At 46.6% G+C, this 24946-nt stretch overlaps 1 protein-coding gene across 1 annotated transcript in view; it reads left to right on the top strand.

The window, feature by feature from the left end:
- Nucleotides 1-24946, top strand: part of kank3 (KN motif and ankyrin repeat domains 3) — a gene marked incomplete at its 5' end in the record, with an annotated part of 45693 nt that overhangs the window by 7394 nt on the left and 13353 nt on the right. The window contains 3 exons of the mRNA XM_083768034.1: nucleotides 69-288; nucleotides 15864-16006; nucleotides 20094-20294. Of these exons, the coding sequence (XP_083624160.1) occupies nucleotides 69-288; nucleotides 15864-16006; nucleotides 20094-20294 (564 nt within the window). The remainder of the gene's footprint in view (nucleotides 1-68; nucleotides 289-15863; nucleotides 16007-20093; nucleotides 20295-24946) is intronic.

Genomic DNA, 24946 nt, shown 5'->3' with positions numbered 1-24946 from the left:
GTACTGTATTTGTTTTGTATGCAATGTTTTATCTGTGCTAACGACATTCTGACCAACTGTCTCCCCAGCTCTCCAGTACGCACCTGGTCCAGCTGGAGTGGTTCCGCATCTCCAGCGCCAAGATGGCGCAGCCGCCGCGCGTGTCCGACTACCTGATGGCGTTCTCCGAGGTGTCGGCCGTGCTGCTGAAGCACGTGGTCAACATGACGGACGGCAACGGCAACACCGCGCTGCACTACAGCGTCTCCCACTCCAACTTCACCGTGGTGGGACTGCTGCTGGACACAGGTCAGCTCAGAGACACCGCTGTTACACCTAGTTAGTTAACGTCACTGTGGTGGGACTGCTGCTGGACACAGGTCAGCCCAGGGTGCCATTACACCTAGTTAGTTAACGTCACTGTGGTGGGACTGCTGCCTGACACAGGTCAGCTCAGAGACACCGCTGTTACACCTAGTTAGTTAACTGTTGCCTGCTGCCCGTCGCCTGATATTTAGACATTGGCAATTCCGTACATACAAGCCTAGAGACCCCCAAAATCCGTACACATTATACTATACTACTCTTGTATTGTATGTGCGGAATTGCCTAACTATTTTGCCGTGTTTGGGTGAGTTCGGTTTTGACATTATTTACGATTCTGTGCTATTGGGTTTACAACTCAGAGTTGAGTCGGCTCTACCGAAGTTCGTAACGTTCGACGCGGCAACTTGCGCGCCTTAGCGCGCTCGGTGGTGTCTCTCGTGGCTGAAGTTCCGTAGAGATGGCACCCCTCCGTCGCGGGCTACGGGGAGGATTTCAGTGAGATGGCACCCCTCCGTCGCGGGCTACGGGGAGGATTTCAGTGAGATGGCACCCCTCCGTCGCGGTCTACGGGGAGGATTTCAGTGTAACATGTACAGATTTCTAGGTGTCTATGTACGGAAATGCACAATCCGTGCTATTTCACCGTGTTTGGGTGAGACCGGGTTGGCTGTTACACCTAGTTAGGGAAAGTTTGCCAAATGTGTGACCTGATCTGCAAAATGAATGCTTACCAATAGCTCTCTTCACAAATGTGTTCATAAAGGTGTCTACTATCACCTCTCCATTTGTTCCAATCCAACTCCCTTTGGAAAATGACAACATTTAGGTCAATGATTGGAAAATGACAACATTTAGGTCAATGATTGGAAAATGACAACATTTAGGTCAATGATTGGAAAATGACAACATTTAGGTCAATGATTGGAAAATGACAACATTTAGGTCAATGATTGGAAAATGACAACATTTAGGTCAATGATTGGAAAATGACAACATTTAGGTCAATGATTGGAAAATGACAACATTTAGGTCAATGATTGGAAAATGACAACATTTAGGTCAATGATTGGAAAATGACAACATTTAGGTCAATGATTGGAAAATGACAACATTTAGGTCAATGATTGGAAAATGACAACATTTAGGACAATGATTGGAAAATGACAACATTTAGGTCAATGATTGGAAAATGACAACATTTAGGTCAATGTGTGGCATGAAAAACACTCCTTGGGCTGAAAACAGCCATAGCTAGCTGTCATCACAAATGTGATGAGTCACAAACTGTACTAACTTTCCCTAACTAGCCAGTAACTAACAGCGCCCTCTGCTGTTTGCCTCTGGGGCCTCTGGGGCCCATTAGAATATGGATAACTAACAGCGCCCTCTGCTGTCTGCCTCTGGGGCCCATTAGAATATGGATAACTAACAGCGCCCTCTGCTGTCTGCCTCTGGGGCCCATTAGAATATGGATAACTAACAGCGCCCTCTGCTGTCTGCCTCTGGGGCCCATTAGAATATGGATAACTAACAGCGCCCTCTGCTGTCTGCCTCTGGGGCCCATTAGAATATGGATAACTAACAGCGCCCTCTGCTGTCTGCCTCTGGGCTCCATTAGAATATGGATAACTAACAGCGCCCTCTGCTGTTTGCCTCTGGGGCCCGTTAGAATATGGATAACGGGATGTTGGCCCGTTTGGTCCCCTCAGCGCTCCTCTTCCTGTGGGACGCCCGGACGCCTTGATGTTTCCATTCCCACTAACTGAATGCCCTGCTGTGTTCAGTACATTCTGAATGCCCTGCTGTGTTCAGTACGTTCTGAATGCCCTGCTGTGTTCAGTACGTTCTGAATGCCCCTGCTGTGTTCAGTACGTTCTGAATGCCCTGCTGTGTTCAGTATGTTCTGAATGCCCTGCTGTGTTCAGTACGTTCTGAATGCCCTGCTGTGTTCAGTACGTTCTGAATGCCCTGCTGTGTTCAGTACGTTCTGAATGCCCTGCTGTGTTCAGTACGTTCTGAATGCCCTGCTGTGTTCAGTACGTTCTGAATGCCCTGCTGTGTTCAGTACGTTCTGAATGCCCTGCTGTGTTCAGTACGTTCTGAATGCCCCTGCTGTGCTCAGTACGTTCTGAATGCCCTGCTGTGTTCAGTACGTTCTGAATGCCCTGCTGTGTTCAGTACGTTCTGAATGCCCTGCTGTGTTCAGTACGTTCTGAATGCCCTGCTGTGTTCAGTACGTTCTGAATGCCCTGCTGTGTTCAGTACATTCTGAATGCCCTGCTGTGTTCAGTACGTTCTGAATGCCCTGCTGTGTTCAGTACATTCTGAATGCCCTGCTGTGTTCAGTACGTTCTGAATGCCCTGCTGTGTTCAGTACGTTCTGAATGCCCTGCTGTGTTCAGTACGTTCTGAATGCCCTGCTGTGTTCAGTACGTTCTGAATGCCCTGCTGTGTTCAGTACATTCTGAATGCCCTGCTGTGTTCAGTACATTCTGAATGCCCTGCTGTGTTCAGTACGTTCTGAATGCCCTGCTGTGTTCAGTACGTTCTGAATGCCCTGCTGTGTTCAGTACGTTCTGAATGCCCTGCTGTGTTCAGTACATTCTGAATGCCCTGCTGTGTTCAGTACATTCTGAATGCCCCTGCTGTGTTCAGTACGTTCTGAATGCCCTGCTGTGTTCAGTACGTTCTGAATGCCCTGCTGTGTTCAGTACGTTCTGAATGCCCTGCTGTGTTCAGTACGTTCTGAATGCCCTGCTGTGTTCAGTACGTTCTGAATGCCCTGCTGTGTTCAGTACGTTCTGAATGCCCTGCTGTGTTCAGTACGTTCTGAATGCCCTGCTGTGTTCAGTACGTTCTGAATGCCCTGCTGTGTTCAGTACATTCTGAATGCCCTGCTGTGTTCAGTACATTCTGAATGCCCTGCTGTGTTCAGTACGTTCTGAATGCCCTGCTGTGTTCAGTACGTTCTGAATGCCCTGCTGTGTTCAGTACGTTCTGAATGCCCTGCTGTGTTCAGTACGTTCTGAATGCCCCTGCTGTGTTCAGTACATTCTGAATGCCCTGCTGTGTTCAGTACGTTCTGAATGCCCCTGCTGTGTTCAGTACGTTCTGAATGCCCTGCTGTGTTCAGTACATTCTGAATGCCCTGCTGTGTTCAGTACGTTCTGAATGCCCTGCTGTGTTCAGTACGTTCTGAATGCCCTGCTGTGTTCAGTACGTTCTGAATGCCCTGCTGTGTTCAGTACGTTCTGAATGCCCTGCTGTGTTCAGTACGTTCTGAATGCCCTGCTGTGTTCAGTACGTTCTGAATGCCCTGCTGTGTTCAGTACATTCTGAATGCCCTGCTGTGTTCAGTACGTTCTGAATGCCCTGCTGTGTTCAGTACATTCTGAATGCCCTGCTGTGTTCAGTACGTTCTGAATGCCCTGCTGTGTTCAGTACGTTCTGAATGCCCTGCTGTGTTCAGTACGTTCTGAATGCCCTGCTGTGTTCAGTACGTTCTGAATGCCCTGCTGTGTTCAGTACGTTCTGAATGCCCTGCTGTGTTCAGTACGTTCTGAATGCCCTGCTGTGTTCAGTACGTTCTGAATGCCCTGCTGTGTTCAGTACATTCTGAATGCCCTGCTGTGTTCAGTACGTTCTGAATGCCCTGCTGTGTTCAGTACGTTCTGAATGCCCTGCTGTGTTCAGTACGTTCTGAATGCCCTGCTGTGTTCAGTACGTTCTGAATGCCCTGCTGTGCTCAGTACGTTCTGAATGCCCTGCTGTGTTCAGTACGTTCTGAATGCCCCTGCTGTGTTCAGTACGTTCTGAATGCCCTGCTGTGTTCAGTACGTTCTGAATGCCCTGCTGTGTTCAGTACGTTCTGAATGCCCTGCTGTGTTCAGTACGTTCTGAATGCCCTGCTGTGTTCAGTACGTTCTGAATGCCCTGCTGTGTTCAGTACGTTCTGAATGCCCTGCTGTGTTCAGTACATTCTGAATGCCCTGCTGTGTTCAGTACGTTCTGAATGCCCTGCTGTGTTCAGTACGTTCTGAATGCCCTGCTGTGTTCAGTACGTTCTGAATGCCCTGCTGTGTTCAGTACGTTCTGAATGCCCTGCTGTGTTCAGTACATTCTGAATGCCCTGCTGTGTTCAGTACGTTCTGAATGCCCCTGCTGTGTTCAGTACGTTCTGAATGCCCTGCTGTGTTCAGTACGTTCTGAATGCCCCTGCTGTGTTCAGTACGTTCTGAATGCCCTGCTGTGTTCAGTACGTTCTGAATGCCCTGCTGTGCTCAGTACGTTCTGAATGCCCTGCTGTGTTCAGTACGTTCTGAATGCCCTGCTGTGTTCAGTACGTTCTGAATGCCCTGCTGTGTTCAGTACGTTCTGAATGCCCTGCTGTGTTCAGTACGTTCTGAATGCCCTGCTGTGCTCAGTACATTCTGAATGCCCTGCTGTGCTCAGTACATTCTGAATGCCCTGCTGTGTTCAGTACGTTCTGAATGCCCTGCTGTGTTCAGTACGTTCTGAATGCCCTGCTGTGTTCAGTACGTTCTGAATGCCCTGCTGTGCTCAGTACATTCTGAATGCCCTGCTGTGTTCAGTACATTCTGAATGCCCTGCTGTGTTCAGTACGTTCTGAATGCCCTGCTGTGCTCAGTACGTTCTGAATGCCCTGCTGTGTTCAGTACATTCTGAATGCCCTGCTGTGCTCAGTACGTTCTGAATGCCCTGCTGTGTTCAGTACGTTCTGAATGCCCTGCTGTGTTCAGTACGTTCTGAATGCCCTGCTGTGTTCAGTACATTCTGAATGCCCTGCTGTGCTCAGTACGTTCTGAATGCCCTGCTGTGTTCAGTACGTTCTGAATGCCCTGCTGTGTTCAGTACGTTCTGAATGCCCTGCTGTGTTCAGTACGTTCTGAATGCCCTGCTGTGTTCAGTACGTTCTGAATGCCCTGCTGTGTTCAGTACGTTCTGAATGCCCTGCTGTGTTCAGTACGTTCTGAATGCCCTGCTGTGTTCAGTACATTCTGAATGCCCTGCTGTGTTCAGTACGTTCTGAATGCCCTGCTGTGTTCAGTACGTTCTGAATGCCCCTGCTGTGTTCAGTACGTTCTGAATGCCCTGCTGTGTTCAGTACGTTCTGAATGCCCTGCTGTGTTCAGTACATTCTGAATGCCCTGCTGTGTTCAGTACGTTCTGAATGCCCTGCTGTGTTCAGTACGTTCTGAATGCCCCTGCTGTGCTCAGTACGTTCTGAATGCCCTGCTGTGTTCAGTACGTTCTGAATGCCCTGCTGTGTTCAGTACGTTCTGAATGCCCTGCTGTGTTCAGTACGTTCTGAATGCCCTGCTGTGTTCAGTACGTTCTGAATGCCCTGCTGTGTTCAGTACGTTCTGAATGCCCTGCTGTGCTCAGTACATTCTGAATGCCCTGCTGTGTTCAGTACGTTCTGAATGCCCTGCTGTGTTCAGTACGTTCTGAATGCCCTGCTGTGTTCAGTACGTTCTGAATGCCCTGCTGTGTTCAGTACATTCTGAATGCCCTGCTGTGTTCAGTACATTCTGAATGCCCTGCTGTGTTCAGTACGTTCTGAATGCCCCTGCTGTGTTCAGTACGTTCTGAATGCCCTGCTGTGTTCAGTACGTTCTGAATGCCCTGCTGTGTTCAGTACGTTCTGAATGCCCTGCTGTGTTCAGTACGTTCTGAATGCCCTGCTGTGTTCAGTACGTTCTGAATGCCCTGCTGTGTTCAGTGCATTCTGAATGCCCTGCTGTGTTCAGTGCATTCTGAATGCCCTGCTGTGTTCAGTACATTCTGAATGCCCTGCTGTGTTCAGTACGTTCTGAATGCCCTGCTGTGTTCAGTACGTTCTGAATGCCCTGCTGTGTTCAGTACATTCTGAATGCCCTGCTGTGTTCAGTACGTTCTGAATGCCCTGCTGTGTTCAGTACGTTCTGAATGCCCTGCTGTGTTCAGTACGTTCTGAATGCCCTGCTGTGCTCAGTACATTCTGAATGCCCTGCTGTGTTCAGTACGTTCTGAATGCCCTGCTGTGCTCAGTACATTCTGAATGCCCTGCTGTGTTCAGTACGTTCTGAATGCCCTGCTGTGTTCAGTACGTTCTGAATGCCCTGCTGTGTTCAGTACATTCTGAATGCCCTGCTGTGCTCAGTACATTCTGAATGCCCTGCTGTGTTCAGTACGTTCTGAATGCCCTGCTGTGTTCAGTACATTCTGAATGCCCTGCTGTGTTCAGTACGTTCTGAATGCCCTGCTGTGTTCAGTACATTCTGAATGCCCTGCTGTGCTCAGTACGTTCTGAATGTCCTGCTGTGTTCAGTACGTTCTGAATGCCCTGCTGTGTTCAGTACGTTCTGAATGCCCTGCTGTGTTCAGTACATTCTGAATGCCCTGCTGTGTTTAGTACGTTCTGAATGCCCTGCTGTGTTCAGTACGTTCTGAATGCCCTGCTGTGTTCAGTACGTTCTGAATGCCCTGCTGTGTTCAGTACGTTCTGAATGCCCTGCTGTGTTCAGTACGTTCTGAATGCCCTGCTGTGTTCAGTACGTTCTGAATGCCCTGCTGTGCTCAGTACATTCTGAATGCCCTGCTGTGTTCAGTACGTTCTGAATGCCCTGCTGTGTTCAGTACGTTCTGAATGCCCTGCTGTGTTCAGTACGTTCTGAATGCCCTGCTGTGTTCAGTACGTTCTGAATGCCCTGCTGTGTTCAGTACATTCTGAATGCCCTGCTGTGCTCAGTACGTTCTGAATGCCCTGCTGTGTTCAGTACGTTCTGAATGCCCTGCTGTGTTTAGTACGTTCTGAATGCCCTGCTGTGTTCAGTACGTTCTGAATGCCCTGCTGTGCTCAGTACGTTCTGAATGCCCTGCTGTGTTCAGTACATTCTGAATGCCCTGCTGTGTTCAGTACGTTCTGAATGCCCTGCTGTGCTCAGTACGTTCTGAATGCCCTGCTGTGTTCAGTACGTTCTGAATGCCCTGCTGTGTTCAGTACGTTCTGAATGCCCTGCTGTGTTCAGTACGTTCTGAATGCCCTGCTGTGTTCAGTACATTCTGAATGCCCTGCTGTGTTCAGTACATTCTGAATGCCCTGCTGTGCTCAGTACGTTCTGAATGCCCTGCTGTGTTCAGTACATTCTGAATGCCCTGCTGTGTTCAGTACATTCTGAATGCCCTGCTGTGTTCAGTACGTTCTGAATGCCCTGCTGTGTTCAGTACGTTCTGAATGCCCTGCTGTGTTCAGTACGTTCTGAATGCCCTGCTGTGTTCAGTACATTCTGAATGCCCTGCTGTGTTCAGTACATTCTGAATGCCCTGCTGTGTTCAGTACGTTCTGAATGCCCTGCTGTGCTCAGTACGTTCTGAATGCCCTGCTGTGTTCAGTACGTTCTGAATGCCCTGCTGTGTTCAGTACGTTCTGAATGCCCTGCTGTGTTCAGTACGTTCTGAATGCCATGCTGTGTTCAGTACGTTCTGAATGCCATGCTGTGTTCAGTACGTTCTGAATGCCCTGCTGTGTTCAGTACGTTCTGAATGCCCTGCTGTGTTCAGTACGTTCTGAATGCCCTGCTGTGTTCAGTACGTTCTGATGCCCTGCTGTGTTCAGTACGTTCTGAATGCCCTGCTGTGTTCAGTACGTTCTGAATGCCCTGCTGTGTTCAGTACGTTCTGAATGCCCTGCTGTGTTCAGTACGTTTTCTGAATGCCCTGCTGTGTTCAGTACGTTCTGAATGCCCTGCTGTGTTCAGTACGTTCTGAATGCCCTGCTGTGTTCAGTACGTTCTGAATGCCCTGCTGTGTTCAGTACGTTCTGAATGCCCTGCTGTGTTCAGTACGTTCTGAATGCCCTGCTGTGTTCAGTACATTCTGAATGCCCTGCTGTGTTCAGTACGTTCTGAATGCCCTGCTGTGTTCAGTACGTTCTGAATGCCCTGCTGTGTTCAGTACGTTCTGAATGCCCTGCTGTGTTCAGTACGTTCTGAATGCCCTGCTGTGCTCAGTACATTCTGAATGCCCTGCTGTGTTCAGTACGTTCTGAATGCCCTGCTGTGTTCAGTACGTTCTGAATGCCCTGCTGTGTTCAGTACGTTCTGAATGCCCTGCTGTGTTCAGTACGTTCTGAATGCCCTGCTGTGTTCAGTACGTTCTGAATGCCCTGCTGTGTTCAGTACGTTCTGAATGCCCTGCTGTGTTCAGTACGTTCTGAATGCCCTGCTGTGTTCAGTACGTTCTGAATGCCCTGCTGTGTTCAGTACATTCTGAATGCCCTGCTGTGTTCAGTACGTTCTGAATGCCCTGCTGTGTTCAGTACGTTCTGAATGCCCTGCTGTGTTCAGTACGTTCTGAATGCCCTGCTGTGTTCAGTACGTTCTGAATGCCCTGCTGTGTTCAGTACATTCTGAATGCCCTGCTGTGTTCAGTACGTTCTGAATGCCCTGCTGTGTTCAGTACGTTCTGAATGCCCTGCTGTGTTCAGTACGTTCTGAATGCCCTGCTGTGTTCAGTACGTTCTGAATGCCCTGCTGTGTTCAGTACGTTCTGAATGCCCTGCTGTGCTCAGTACGTTCTGAATGCCCTGCTGTGTTCAGTACGTTCTGAATGCCCTGCTGTGTTCAGTACATTCTGAATGCCCTGCTGTGTTCAGTACGTTCTGAATGCCCTGCTGTGTTCAGTACGTTCTGAATGCCCTGCTGTGTTCAGTACGTTCTGAATGCCCTGCTGTGTTCAGTACATTCTGAATGCCCTGCTGTGTTCAGTACGTTCTGAATGCCCTGCTGTGTTCAGTACGTTCTGAATGCCCTGCTGTGTTCAGTACATTCTGAATGCCCTGCTGTGTTCAGTACGTTCTGAATGCCCTGCTGTGTTCAGTACGTTCTGAATGCCCTGCTGTGTTCAGTACGTTCTGAATGCCCTGCTGTGTTCAGTACGTTCTGAATGCCCTGCTGTGTTCAGTACGTTCTGAATGCCCTGCTGTGTTCAGTACGTTCTGAATGCCCTGCTGTGTTCAGTACATTCTGAATGCCCTGCTGTGTTCAGTACGTTCTGAATGCCCTGCTGTGTTCAGTACGTTCTGAATGCCCTGCTGTGTTCAGTACAGTTCTGAATGCCCTGCTGTGTTCAGTACGTTCTGAATGCCCTGCTGTGTTCAGTACGTTCTGAATGCCCTGCTGTGTTCAGTACGTTCTGAATGCCCTGCTGTGTTCAGTACGTTCTGAATGCCCTGCTGTGTTCAGTACGTTCTGAATGCCCTGCTGTGTTCAGTACATTCTGAATGCCCTGCTGTGTTCAGTACGTTCTGAATGCCCTGCTGTGCTCAGTACGTTCTGAATGCCCTGCTGTGTTCAGTACGTTCTGAATGCCCTGCTGTGTTCAGTACGTTCTGAATGCCCTGCTGTGTTCAGTATGTTCTGAATGCCCTGCTGTGTTCAGTACGTTCTGAATGCCCTGCTGTGTTCAGTACATTCTGAATGCCCTGCTGTGTTCAGTACGTTCTGAATGCCCTGCTGTGTTCAGTACGTTCTGAATGCCCTGCTGTGTTCAGTACATTCTGAATGCCCTGCTGTGTTCAGTACGTTCTGAATGCCCTGCTGTGTTCAGTACATTCTGAATGCCCTGCTGTGTTCAGTACGTTCTGAATGCCCTGCTGTGTTCAGTACGTTCTGAATGCCCTGCTGTGTTCAGTACGTTCTGAATGCCCCTGCTGTGTTCAGTACATTCTGAATGCCCTGCTGTGTTCAGTACGTTCTGAATGCCCTGCTGTGTTCAGTACATTCTGAATGCCCTGCTGTGTTCAGTACATTCTGAATGCCCTGCTGTGCTCAGTACATTCTGAATGCCCTGCTGTGTTCAGTACATTCTGAATGCCCTGCTGTGTTCAGTACATTCTGAATGCCCTGCTGTGCTCAGTACATTCTGAATGCCCTGCTGTGTTCAGTACGTTCTGAATGCCCTGCTGTGCTCAGTACATTCTGAATGCCCTGCTGTGTTCAGTACGTTCTGAATGCCCTGCTGTGCTCAGTACGTTCTGAATGCCCTGCTGTGTTCAGTACGTTCTGAATGCCCTGCTGTGTTCAGTACGTTCTGAATGCCCTGCTGTGTTCAGTACGTTCTGAATGCCCTGCTGTGTTCAGTACGTTCTGAATGCCCTGCTGTGCTCAGTACGTTCTGAATGCCCTGCTGTGTTCAGTACATTCTGAATGCCCTGCTGTGTTCAGTACGTTCTGAATGCCCTGCTGTGTTCAGTACGTTCTGAATGCCCTGCTGTGTTCAGTACATTCTGAATGCCCTGCTGTGTTCAGTACGTTCTGAATGCCCTGCTGTGTTCAGTACATTCTGAATGCCCTGCTGTGCTCAGTACGTTCTGAATGCCCTGCTGTGTTCAGTACGTTCTGAATGCCCTGCTGTGTTCAGTACGTTCTGAATGCCCTGCTGTGCTCAGTACATTCTGAATGCCCTGCTGTGCTCAGTACGTTCTGAATGCCCCTGCTGTGTTCAGTACATTCTGAATGCCCTGCTGTGTTCAGTACGTTCTGAATGCCCTGCTGTGTTCAGTACATTCTGAATGCCCTGCTGTGTTCAGTACGTTCTGAATGCCCTGCTGTGTTCAGTACGTTCTGAATGCCCTGCTGTGTTCAGTACGTTCTGAATGCCCTGCTGTGTTCAGTACGTTCTGAATGCCCCTGCTGTGTTCAGTACATTCTGAATGCCCTGCTGTGTTCAGTACGTTCTGAATGCCCCTGCTGTGTTCAGTACATTCTGAATGCCCTGCTGTGTTCAGTACGTTCTGAATGCCCCTGCTGTGTTCAGTACATTCTGAATGCCCTGCTGTGTTCAGTACGTTCTGAATGCCCTGCTGTGTTCAGTACGTTCTGAATGCCCTGCTGTGTTCAGTACATTCTGAAAGCCCTGCTGTGCTCAGTACATTCTGAATGCCCTGCTGTGTTCAGTACGTTCTGAATGCCCTGCTGTGCTCAGTACATTCTGAATGCCCTGCTGTGTTCAGTACATTCTGAATGCCCTGCTGTGTTCAGTACATTCTGAATGCCCTGCTGTGTTCAGTACATTCTGAATGCCCTGCTGTGTTCAGTACGTTCTGAATGCCATGCTGTGTTCAGTACGTTCTGAATGCCCTGCTGTGTTCAGTACGTTCTGAATGCCCTGCTGTGTTCAGTACGTTCTGAATGCCCTGCTGTGCTCAGTACGTTCTGAATGCCCTGCTGTGTTCAGTACGTTCTGAATGCCCTGCTGTGTTCAGTACGTTCTGAATGCCATGCTGTGCTCAGTACATTCTGAATGCCCTGCTGTGTTCAGTACATTCTGAATGCCCTGCTGTGTTCAGTACGTTCTGAATGCCCTGCTGTGTTCAGTACATTCTGAATGCCCTGCTGTGTTCAGTACGTTCTGAATGCCCTGCTGTGTTCAGTACGTTCTGAATGCCCTGCTGTGTTCAGTACATTCTGAATGCCCTGCTGTGTTCAGTACGTTCTGAATGCCCTGCTGTGTTCAGTACGTTCTGAATGCCCTGCTGTGTTCAGTACGTTCTGAATGCCCTGCTGTGTTCAGTACGTTCTGAATGCCCTGCTGTGTTCAGTACGTTCTGAATGCCCCTGCTGTGTTCAGTACGTTCTGAATGCCCTGCTGTGTTCAGTACGTTCTGAATGCCCTGCTGTGTTCAGTACATTCTGAATGCCCTGCTGTGTTCAGTACATTCTGAATGCCCTGCTGTGCTCAGTACGTTCTGAATGCCCTGCTGTGTTCAGTACGTCTGAATGCCCTGCTGTGTTCAGTACGTTCTGAATGCCCTGCTGTGTTCAGTACATTCTGAATGCCCTGCTGTGTTCAGTACATTCTGAATGCCCTGCTGTGTTCAGTACGTTCTGAATGCCCTGCTGTGCTCAGTACATTCTGAATGCCCTGCTGTGTTCAGTACGTTCTGAATGCCCCTGCTGTGTTCAGTACGTTCTGAATGCCCTGCTGTGTTCAGTACGTTCTGAATGCCCTGCTGTGTTCAGTACATTCTGAATGCCCTGCTGTGTTCAGTACGTTCTGAATGCCCTGCTGTGTTCAGTACATTCTGAATGCCCTGCTGTGTTCAGTACGTTCTGAATGCCCTGCTGTGTTCAGTACGTTCTGAATGCCCTGCTGTGTTCAGTACATTCTGAATGCCCTGCTGTGTTCAGTACATTCTGAATGCCCTGCTGTGTTCAGTACGTTCTGAATGCCCTGCTGTGTTCAGTACGTTCTGAATACCCTGCTGTGTTCAGTACGTTCTGAATACCCTGCTGTGTTCAGTACGTTCTGAATACCCTGCTGTGTTCAGTACGTTCTGAATGCCCTGCTGTGTTCAGTACGTTCTGAATACCCTGCTGTGTTCAGTACGTTCTGAATGCCCTGCTGTGTTCAGTACGTTCTGAATGCCCTGCTGTGTTCAGTACGTTCTGAATACCCTGCTGTGTTCAGTACGTTCTGAATGCCCTGCTGTGTTCAGTACGTTCTGAATGCCCTGCTGTGTTCAGTACGTTCTGAATGCCCTGCTGTGCTCAGTACGTTCTGAATGCCCTGCTGTGTTCAGTACGTTCTGAATGCCCTGCTGTGTTCAGTACGTTCTGAATGCCCTGCTGTGTTCAGTACATTCTGAATGCCCTGCTGTGTTCAGTACGTTCTGAATGCCCTGCTGTGTTCAGTACGTTCTGAATGCCCTGCTGTGCTCAGTACGTTCTGAATGCCCTGCTGTGTTCAGTACGTTCTGAATGCCCTGCTGTGCTCAGTACGTTCTGAATGCCCTGCTGTGTTCAGTACGTTCTGAATGCCCTGCTGTGTTCAGTACGTTCTGAATGCCCTGCTGTGTTCAGTACATTCTGAATGCCCTGCTGTGTTCAGTACGTTCTGAATGCCCCTGCTGTGCTCAGTACGTTCTGAATGCCCTGCTGTGTTCAGTACGTTCTGAATGCCCTGCTGTGTTCAGTACATTCTGAATGCCCTGCTGTGTTCAGTACGTTCTGAATGCCCTGCTGTGTTCAGTACGTTCTGAATGCCCTGCTGTGTTCAGTACGTTCTGAATGCCCTGCTGTGTTCAGTACATTCTGAATGCCCTGCTGTGTTCAGTACATTCTGAATGCCCTGCTGTGTTCAGTACATTCTGAATGCCCCTGCTGTGTTCAGTACATTCTGAATGCCCCTGCTGTGTTCAGTACATTCTGAATGCCCCTGCTGTGTTCAGTACATTCTGAATGCCCTGCTGTGTTCAGTACGTCCTGAATGCCCTGCTGTGTTCAGTACGTTCTGAATGCCCTGCTGTGTTCAGTACATTCTGAATGCCCTGCTGTGTTCAGTACGTTCTGAATGCCCTGCTGTGTTCAGTACGTTCTGAATGCCCTGCTGTGTTCAGTACATTCTGAATGCCCTGCTGTGTTCAGTACGTTCTGAATGCCCTGCTGTGCTCAGTACGTTCTGAATGCCCTGCTGTGTTCAGTACGTTCTGAATGCCCTGCTGTGTTCAGTACGTTCTGAATGCCCTGCTGTGTTCAGTACGTTCTGAATGCCCTGCTGTGTTCAGTACATTCTGAATGCCCTGCTGTGTTCAGTACGTTCTGAATGCCCTGCTGTGTTCAGTACGTTCTGAATGCCCTGCTGTGTTCAGTACGTTCTGAATGCCCTGCTGTGTTCAGTACATTCTGAATGCCCTGCTGTGTTCAGTACATTCTGAATGCCCTGCTGTGTTCAGTACGTTCTGAATGCCCTGCTGTGTTCAGTACGTTCTGAATGCCCTGCTGTGCTCAGTACGTTCTGAATGCCCTGCTGTGTTCAGTACATTCTGAATGCCCTGCTGTGTTCAGTAGTGCTATAGCTCGAATTCAGTTCTTGAGAGATTATTACACCAGTGGTTAGGGCTGGGCAGAATGACCTCTTTACACCACCCAGAAACCAGTGGTTAGGGCTGGGCAGAATGACCTCTTTACACCACCCAGAAACCAGTGGTTAGGGCTGGGCAGAATGACCTCTTTACACCACCCAGAAACCAGTGGTTAGGGCTGGGCAGAATGACCTCTTTACACCACCCAGAAACCAGTGGTTAGGGCTGGGCAGAATGACCTCTTTACACCACCCAGAAACCAGTGGTTAGGGCTGGGCAGAATGACCTCTTTACACCACCCAGAAACCAGTGGTTAGGGCTGGGCAGAATGACCTCTTTACACCACCCAGAAACCAGTGGTTAGGGCTGGGCAGAATGACCTCTTTACACCACCCAGAAACACGTGGTTAGGGCTGGGCAGAATGACCTCTTTACACCACCCAGAAACCAGTGGTTAGGGCTGGGCAGAATGACCTCTTTACACCACCCAGAAACCAGTGGTTAGGGCTGGGCAGAATGACCTCTTTACACCACCCAGAAACCAGTGGTTAGGGCTGGGCAGAATGACCTCTTTACACCACCCAGAAACCCATGAACCAGTGGTTAGGGCTGGGCAGAATGACCTCTTTACTCCACCCAGAAACCAGTGGTTAGGGCTGGGCAGAATGACCTCTTTACACCACCCAGAAACCAGTGGTTAGGGCTGGGCAGAATGACCTCTTTACACCACCCATGAACCAGTGGTTAGGGCTGGGCAGAATGACCTCTTTACACCACCCAGAAACCAGTGGTTAGGGCTGGGCAGAATGACCTCTTTACACCACCCATGAACCAGTGGTTAGGGCTGGGCAGAATGACCTCTTTACACCACCCAGAAACCAGTGGTTAGGGCTGGGCAGAATGACCTCTTTACACCACCCATGAACCAGTGGTTAGGGCTGGGCAGAATGACCTCTCTACACCACCCATGAACCCATGAACCGTCAATCACAAATGTCTCCTTGCTATACTGTAACTATAAAGCTGTCCTTACAGTCATAGAAGTGATTGACCAACCATTATATGTCCTATCTGCATTCCATGCATTCCCCCGTGCTGTGGAAGTCATTAGGCCAGGTTTTGTACACATGTCAGTGAATAACTCACACTACACTTTAATTCTGCTGGCTCCTGGCCAGGCAAATTAAATTCCACTAAACTGTTATCTTAAATCAACATGTTGCCTTTGAACACATTTGCTCAGGAGTGTATAGGAGGACATCACAGGTATGTGGGAGTAAATGTAAGTCATGTCTGTAGTCGTATAGTGAGTGCTCGACCGCATTATGTGAATAATTGTATCTAGTCAAGCCCTGTATAAAAACCTTAAATGTTATGTTATGTTATGTTATGTCCAAGGAGAAATGGTAGAGGCGAAAAATGGCGTTTTTAAAACAAACATTGAACTAAAAACAATATTTAGGAAGGGGGTAGCGCCCCTCAAAAATATGCAACATGGTATTTGACAAACGGATACAAATAGAAACAGACAAACCAAAACAGACACTCTTGCTCTCACATACTCGCCCAGCCCAAAGTGTGCCCTCTTCTCTTAACCCCCCTCTGTTTTCCTCAAACAACAACACGACGGACGCAGGAAGGTAAAGCACTTCCCTTTCACCTTTGACCCCGTGTCCCTCCTCGCTCCCCGCAGGCGTGTGCTGCGTGGACAAGCAGAACAAGGCCGGCTACACGGCCATCATGCTGGCGGCGCTCTCGGCGGTGAAGGAGGACGACGACATGGCCGTGGTGAAGAAGCTCTTCAGCCAGGGCAACGTCAACGCCAAGGCCAGCCAGGCGAGTAGTAGCACAATTACAATTTACATTACAATTTAGGCATTTAGCAGACGCTCTTAATCCAGAGCGATTTACAATAATCAAGAACAAAAGCATGGGAATACATCACAAAAGCATTTATCATAAAACATGCGTAAGCTAAGAAAGTAACAGTGGAATATCTATATTATGAGACTATACATATAAACTATATATATACTACTATGCTATACATATGTACTATGGCGTGCTATGACTATATACAATGCAATTATAGTGCCGTCTACATAACATGCTATAAGTCTGTATCAGATGCTATCTAAGTCTAAGTCTGTATCAAATGCTATCTAAGTCTACAGAAATGCTATCTAAGGGGGTAGGGTAAGTGCTATGGGCCAACACGGTACGCACGCACGCACGCGGTACACCTCAACGTCAACCCCGCTCGTCACATCACAGGGCTTTGGTTCTGTAGTGGCATATCGACAGCCACTGTGGGCATTTTTCCACACGCTGACGTTTGTTGTCAGCCATTTTTACGACGCTGCGTTGGTCGCGTTGTCTGACTAAATTATTAACCGGAAACCTATGTTTCTATGTCGGTGGTTCTCAAACTATTTCATGTCAAGGACCCCCAGAGTTATCGGTATTTGGCCGCGGACGCCCAACTGACCATATTGCTGTTTCAGGGACCCCCCAAGTTAAAAAGATTCCTTTGCGAAATAATATATATTCAAAGATTTGCACAGGTTTTCAAGATTTTTTCCCCAAATAGCAGATCTACAAGCTCATAGCGCGGCACTCGGTGCCAGCTAAAGTTTTAAATAATGGTTAAAGTGGTTAAAAGCTAAGGTGACACCGAGGCGTTCCACAGGTCTTAACCTCTTTAACCACTTAACCTATTCTTAGTAAAAAAAACTGTTTTTTCCATCTCTACTCCAAATGTCTTTGCCAAAAATAGCATATCTACGAGCTCGCGACGCACTGTGGCGCGTTGTGAGCTTGTAGATTTGCTATCTTTTGGAGAAACGGTACAATGTTCAGTGTAAATGTGAATTTGTTTCCCCCCCCCCCCCCCCCCATGAAAAATTATCCTGGAGCTCTAACAATTTCCACTTACATTATTTATCCATGATTTACATTGTATTCCGTTCTGGTAATGACTCCTGTTGGCTTGTTCTTGAGTACATGACTCCCCAGAGACTGAACTCGGCCCAGTCAGAATGAATGTACCTCCGGGTGTGCTCAGTGAGGAATGCTGCTTCTCAAAGTGGGATATCTGGGTGATCCAGGGAGACCCCCGGGGGGTTCCAGGAGGTCCACAATAAGTGATTAACTTCAATATAATCCAAAGAGAGAATTATGTACTGTCTAAGAATTCTGTTCTTAATCTAGTCCAAGTTCAAAAGTGGGAGAATAGTTCAATTTTGTGATAAATAAGCTTTTGGTACAGACCGCTTTAACCCATTTTGGGTGGGAACCCCTTTTGGTGTTAGCATTATGGTATGCTTTAGCTATTGAAAAATAGCAGATCTACAAGCTCATGTGCGCTACGAGCTTGTAGGTCTGCTATTTTTGAAAGATCGTGAAAATATTTATTTCAGAAAACTGGAGGATTTAGAAGATGCTTTTTAAATTTTGAGGTCAGGACTTAATCAGGGTCAGGGTTAATCTAGTCCAAGTTCAAAAGTGGGAGAATAGTTACATTTTGTGATAAATAAGCTTTTTTGGTACAGACCGCTTTAATCGACTGATCACGAACCAATGACAACTGCAGAGTTACTTTGGTCTGACGGTCTGGATCATGAACGTATTTCCTCTCTGTGCTCCGCTGTCATACACCCCACACCAGCATCCCTCCTGCTTCTATCACTAAAAATAAAAGCGAGTGCAGGATACTTGTTTATAGGATATTTGGCTAGAATACAGACGAGCATTCAGACAAACAGCAGCGCCGCTAGTCTGAGCTGATGATGTTATGTAAAGAAAAATTCACATTACACAACCCTTGCTATTTTCATTTTCAGCACTCTCTCTACTAGGCAGTGCCTTTTTTCTTCATAAAAGGCAGATATTGTGAATACTCAGGCCTGGATTAACGGGCGGCATGGGCTCGCTGGGCTGTAGGCCTGGGGCACACAAAGCTCTGGGGGGCACAAAACCCCTCGGAGTTCCAAACGAGTATGCTTTTCTCCCTTGCTTTCTCTATCCCATGTCTGCCTTGAGCCGCGGTACCTGACACTCCAGGCCCAACCCTTGAGTGTCAGATGGCGGCAGATGGCAGTTGTGGCACATTTCGGAGATGTGTGTGCAAGAAGACGTTGCTCTTCGCGGACCTGCAGAGGCCTTGTGGTTAGAGTGTCCGCCCTGAGACTGGGAGGTCGGGGGTTCCATCCCCGGCCGGGTCACACATACCAAAGACTGTAAAAATGGGACCCAATGCCTCCCTGCTTGGCACTCAGCATCAAAGGGTTGGATTGGGGGGGTCAAATCTACTAATCCAATGATTCCCGAGCGCGGCACGGCTGCAGCTCAGCGCTCCTTGCCTGCGGCTCACCGCTCCAAGAGAGATGGGTCAAATGCGGAGAACAAATTTCACTGCGGTAACGTGTGTGACAAATCGTATGACTTTGACTTTGACTTTGACGTCTTTCAAAAGCCTAGAAAGAAGAGCTTCTTGAATGACTCAATGAATCAGTAGATTATCTTTGCTGACGCGCTATGGTGGCCATAGCTGAGAGAGGCCACCAGGGAAATAGTCTCCCTGATTTTCACTTATTTGTAATTTTTTAATTAATGAAATTCATACATTCGTTTGTTTTGCATTTTATGCAATTATTTTATAAATAAAAAAACGATGGTGGGGCCTTAGCTGAGAAATAGTGTCCCTGGTTCGCGTCTCACCCCAGGTGTATGTCCCTGGGCAATTAAGACACTAGGCAGTATAGACACTAAAAAGTTTTGCTCTGGCCCTGCTTGCACTATATCGATTTCCCCATAGATTCTATATAATAATAATATTATTATTATTAGATTCTATATAGGAAATAGGAATGTGCGCGTGCAGGAATCTTATGACCTTTTTATCCGTGTCTTTGTATCTCTCTAATGGCGTTGTGTAGTCCTGTGTGTTTGGTCCGGGCGCCTGACAGCCGTGTGGAGTGCATGGCGTTGTGTAGTCCTGTGTGTTTGGTCCGGGCGCCTGACAGCCGTGTGGAGTGGCCCTGTGTGTTTGGTCCGGGCGCCTGACAGCCGTGTGGAGTGGCCCTGTGTGTTTGGTCCGGGCGCCTGACAGCCGTGTGGAGCGCCAGGTCACAGGACTGTGATTTGCATTGCCTCTGGGGCTGCATCGCTGACTCTCTCAATCCAATTATCTGTTGCTTTTTATTGTTGCCATGGCAGAGAACAACAACGGACCGTGCAGATTTGCAACTGTGGCGTTAAGACGTGTTTTGGGAAGTTAAGTAGTTTGGCAGTTATGTGAAAATGAACACACTAGTCTAACTTAAGCATTTTCAACTTGCCGTCCTTGCTGCCCTATTTTGGCCTATCGGTGGAAACAAGATGGAAGGGAAATCAAAACGATCTATAACAAAGTTAAAGTACAGTAGTTAACTGATGTTGATGCTATACATTTACATTAAGCTTGGGGAACCCTAGAAGCCCCCTCAAGGACCCCTGGGTGTTCCCCGGACCTCACACTGATGTACTGTATGGCATAAACTTTAGTAAAAAAGAAAGGTTTTTATTCCTCTGTATTCATATTTCTTAGAGGGTGTCATTTTGTGTGACGTTATTCTTCTGTACCTTCTGTATAGAGGGTGTGCGCATGCTTAAAGGGAATGGCACATGGAGTGGCACATCGAGTGGCAAAGCAACAGGCAAAGTGAGTTTAACATTGTTTAACGTTGTTTAATGCATTCAGACAGGACTTTTCTGTGTGGATGTCTGGGCTGTCAAGGTGCAGAAAGTAGTTTTTTGCCACTCAGTAGGCTTTCCTGCGTAACTTCCTGGTTTGATGATGAACCATCTTACTGCGGTGCTGTCTCTGGCGTCACAGGATCCATACAAGGTATATATCATCTATCTATCCTGTGTTCCTGTGCAGGCGGGCCAGACGGCGCTGATGCTAGCCGTTAGCCACGGCCGCCAGGAGATGGTGCGCGCGCTGCTGGACTGCGGAGCGGACGTGAACGTCCAGGACGACGAGGGCTCCACGGCCCTCATGTGCGCCAGCGAGCACGGCCGCGCCGAGATCGTGTCGCTGCTGCTGGACCAGCCGGGCTGCGACATATCCATCATGGACAATGTAGGTGCCTGAACGTCTGTCTATGCTAAGTGGTTTTCCATCCTTTTTCATATCAAGGACCACTATGTATTTGGTATTTGAGCCACGGGACGGACCACCATTTTGATGACATTTAGCCCCTCAGACCCAAAACGATATAGTCCTGCAACGAACAGTCAAAAAGTGCTTTAGTTTTTGAGATACCCCTACCGGAGGTAGGACCAAACACAACATAGTTTTTCCTCATCTCTAAGGCCTCCCATACATGAAATGGATTCTTGTATGAAAATATTTTACTGCAAAAGTGGTTAAATTGTTATTTAAAGTTATACACCTCAAACTAAAAATAACGCCTGTCTGTCTGGGGGTTGAGGCACTTAAAGTCATGTAGATTCACAATGGAAGCTCTGAGAGGTTCAACACTTGGCATACTTGAAGCCAGGACATACCTCTACATTCTAGAAAAGACTGAATGGCATTATCTGAATGTCAATATGAGATATAGTCATTTGAACACATACCTACAGTAGGCGGAATTGTACATCTATGTAGAGGTCTTCTCTACTTTGTAGTGACTCTGAAATGGATGGTCATAGCAACACATATGAGGGCTTGTAGGAAAGGTGAGGTTCTACTGAATCCAGCAATACCAATTGTGTAAATGTAGCTTGCATAATCGTGGAGTTATGCCACAAAACATATATGGTGTCCCAATCGGGGGGATACTACAGTATCACATTAGTTTTATTTTTACTTCACTTATCAAGGGTGGGGAAACATAAAAAAATCACTTTAGTAGAAGTCCCTAAAATGTATGAAATGTCTCAAACTTGAGAAATGAGAAATTGTGAACAAATAGATGCCGCTTCAACAATAGTACAGAGAAATATGCAAGCCTTCAGTGGAACTACTAACTATTATTATGTTGCAGCACATGACCTGGATGTTCCCTCATCAAGCTCAAATCTCAATATTATCCTCATAAATATAAATAATCAAGTTATTCATTTCTGTTATTTGAGTTATTTGGTTACAGTCAATTTATACTACAGTATTTGGCTCCACCTATGTGCATCTTATGTGATCTTATATGTGAAGTGTATCAGAAATCGGGGCCGATCATGCCATTTTTAAATGATCAGATCAGGAGCACAAAAATGTGATTGGGACATCCCTAGTATCAATATGATATCCATATCATGATATTAGACTGTATATTGGAAGCTCTGAGAGGTTCAAAACGTGGCATACTTGAAGCCAGAACATACCTCTACATTCTAGAAAAGACTGAATGGCATTATCTGAATGTCAATATGAGATATAGTCATTTGAACACATACCTACAGTAGGCGGAATTGTACATCTATGTAGAGGTCTTCTCTACTTTGTAGTGACTCTGAAATGGATGGTCATAGCAACACATATGAGGGCTTGTAGGAAAGGTGAGGTTCTACTGAATCCAGCAATACCAATTGTGTAAATGTAGCTTGCATACTCGTGGAGTTATGCCACTAACGTATATGGTGTCCCAATCGGGGGGATACTACAGTATATTAGTTTTATTTTTACTTCACTTATCAAGGGTGGGGAAACATAAAAAAATCACTTTAGTAGAAGTCCCTAAAATGTATGAAATGTCTCAAACTTGAGAAATGAGAAATTGTGAACAAATAGATGCCGCTTCAACAATAGTACAGAGAAATATGCAAGCCTACAGTGGAACTACTAACTATTATTATGTTGCAGCACATGACCTGGATGTTCCCTCATCAAGCTCAAATCTCAATATTATCCTCATAACAGCAAGTTATTCATTTCTGTAGTTATTTGGTTACAGTCAAGTTATACTACAGTATTTGGCTCCACCTGCATCTTATTGCCTACAGTATGTGGCTTTCTTCATAAAATGACAGGTCAAATAATTTCACATATTTTGGAATGTGAAAAGATGAGATGAACCTTGTAAAATCAAGTAGCTATATGTAGCTGAGTGGAGTGGAGAGTAGAGAGCCGCTCTATTGGCCACTCTATCCCTGAGGCCGGTATTACCGGTATTATACTGTATATTGTATATTTGTCATCATACACAAACAGATCTGGGTACGAGAGGAGCAGATGATGTACAACTTCATCAACCTTTCTGATGCTGCATGAAGGACCTTAAGTCTCTGGTACACATACCAGTACCAGCCATAATGGCTGTCAGATGTTCTGGTCTTGTACTGGCCTTCACACAAATGAAACATCTCTTTGTATGTTAAACAATGTTGTATCAACCCTATTCAGTCTTCTTGATGAGACTGGTGCAGGCATGCTCTCACTCAACATTTGCAACATTACTGCAGCATATTGTCTGTATATAGAGCCACGGTTTTATGAACATCATCATCTCTCTGCTGAGCAACATTTAGTAAGAGTTGAAGGTCTTCTGCCTTGGGCTTTTCAACATTATGGATAGGGATGTCCCGATCACACGTTTTTGCTCCCGATCTGATTCCGATCATTTTAATTTTGAGTAGGCCTATCTGCCAATACCGATTTTTTTCCCCATCCGAAAATTATATTTTTATGCAACTCCTAGTACAATATCCCAAATCACGGACAATATCCAGTCTAATATCAGGATATGGATATCATATTGATACTAGGGATGTCCCAATCACATTTTTGTGCTCCTGGTCATTTAAAAATGGCATGATCGGCCCCGATTTCCGATACACATATAAGATCACATAAGATGCACATAGGTGGAGCCAAATACTGTAGTATAAATTGACTGTAACCAAATAACTAAAAAAACTGAAATTAATAACTTGATTATTTTTATTTATGAGGAAAATATTGAGATTTGAGCTTGATGAGGGAACATCCAGGTCATGTGCTGCAACATAATAATAGTTAGTAGTTCCACTGAAGGCTTGCATATTTCTCTGTACTATTGTTGAAGCGGCATCTATTTGTTCACAATTTCTAATTTCTCAAGTTTGAGACATTTCATACATTTTCCCACCCTTGATAAGTGAAGTAAAAATAAAACTAATGTGATACTGTAGTACCCCCCCGATTGGGACACCATATATGTTTTGTGGCATAATAATTGGTATTGCTGGATTCAGTAGAACCTCACCTTTCCTACAAGCCCTCATATGTGTTGCTATGACATATGAATGCTATTGACATTCAGATATTGACATTCAGTCTTTTCTAGAATGTAGAGGTATGTTCTGGCTTCAAGTATGCCAAGTGTTGAACCTCTCAGAGCTTCCATTGTGAATCTACATGACTTTAAGTGCCTCAACCCCCAGACAGACAGGCTTTATTTTTAGTTTGAGGTGTATAACTTTAAATAACAATTTCACCACTTTTGCAGTAAAATATTTTTATACAAGAATCCATTTCATGTATGGGAGGCCTTAGAGATGAGGAAAAACTATGTTGTGTTTGGACCTACCTCCGGTAGGGGTATGCCAATTTCTGGGGGCCATTGTCGCAGTACTAATAGAGAACATGTTGGGTTTCGTTGGATGAGATTCTTTCCAAATGTATGTTGGTATAGCATAGGAGAGGCAACGGATAACAATTCTTCTACATTCTCTAATTGTGTAGACTTCTTATAAATTAAGTAATGCAAGTTTTAACAATAATTTAACTCTTGAGAGTGTAAAATGAAATCAAATGGATCGAGGTTAAAAATCAAACCTCAAGAGTAAAATTGAATGAAACCACTGGTCTATACTGCCCGCCATTCTCAGCCTGTGGTGGGCCGTGCGGATATATTCATTTTTAAAATAGTAGCTATAAAACAAGTTCACAGTGCGTTGTGTTGCAGTGGGCTTGTACATTTGCTATTTTCACTATTAACCCATTTTGTGGGAGAATAGTTACATTTTGTGATAAATAAGCTTTTGGTACAGATCGCTTTAAAGTCGTCCAACGCAACACATAAGCATAGGATCTCGCTCACAGACACCTTTGAGTGACGTCTGGATAGTATTGATGGAAGCATGCTTGTTGGATCTGTGACCTTTCTGTTACGGGACCCTCAGTCTAAACACCAGGCAGTTTGTCTAAAGTATCTCGACTCTGTGAACATGTGTTTTACATTTCATGCCAATGGGACAGTGATTATTTGGGGGGTTAGCTGAGGGTTAATTTGCAGCTCTGCAGATGTTGTGTGTCCCCATTTGTAACCACTTTCAACCTGCCCTTCCTATTTTGGACATGCCGTTAAAGCGGAAAGTTTTCAGAACTTTTCATTGAGAGCAGATCTACAAGTTCACACGCAATGTGTGGAATTTTCTATTCTTTGGGAAAACTTTGATCAAATGAATTGGAATTGGTTCCGCACTTTTTTTGGACACGATATCAGTTAAAACATCCGTGATCAGTGGGCTGAGAAGCCAGTGAAAAGAAAAGCCATTGGACCCAAAAACTCCCCAGGGGGATCTCCACTTGATTATAGGGAATCTACAACCTTTGTAGATTGGCTATTTTCTATCTATCTGTGGAACTGAACTAAATGTAATGCCTCAACTTACATTCCTGTAGTGCTCGTCAGGGTGGGGCGTATACCCAGTTCAAATATACTTATTGTTACTGATCCTCTTCCTACTGAATGTCCTCCTTTAGCCACTTATTAACCCTCTAACACCCAGCGTTGCTTTTTAGCAACA

This window comes from Protomyctophum parallelum (genome assembly GCF_964188405.1).
Source record: "Protomyctophum parallelum genome assembly, chromosome: 6".
Lineage (NCBI taxonomy): Eukaryota > Metazoa > Chordata > Actinopteri > Myctophiformes > Myctophidae > Protomyctophum > Protomyctophum parallelum.
Note: the sequence above shows the minus strand (reverse complement) of the source record. Positions and strands in the feature narration are given on the sequence as shown.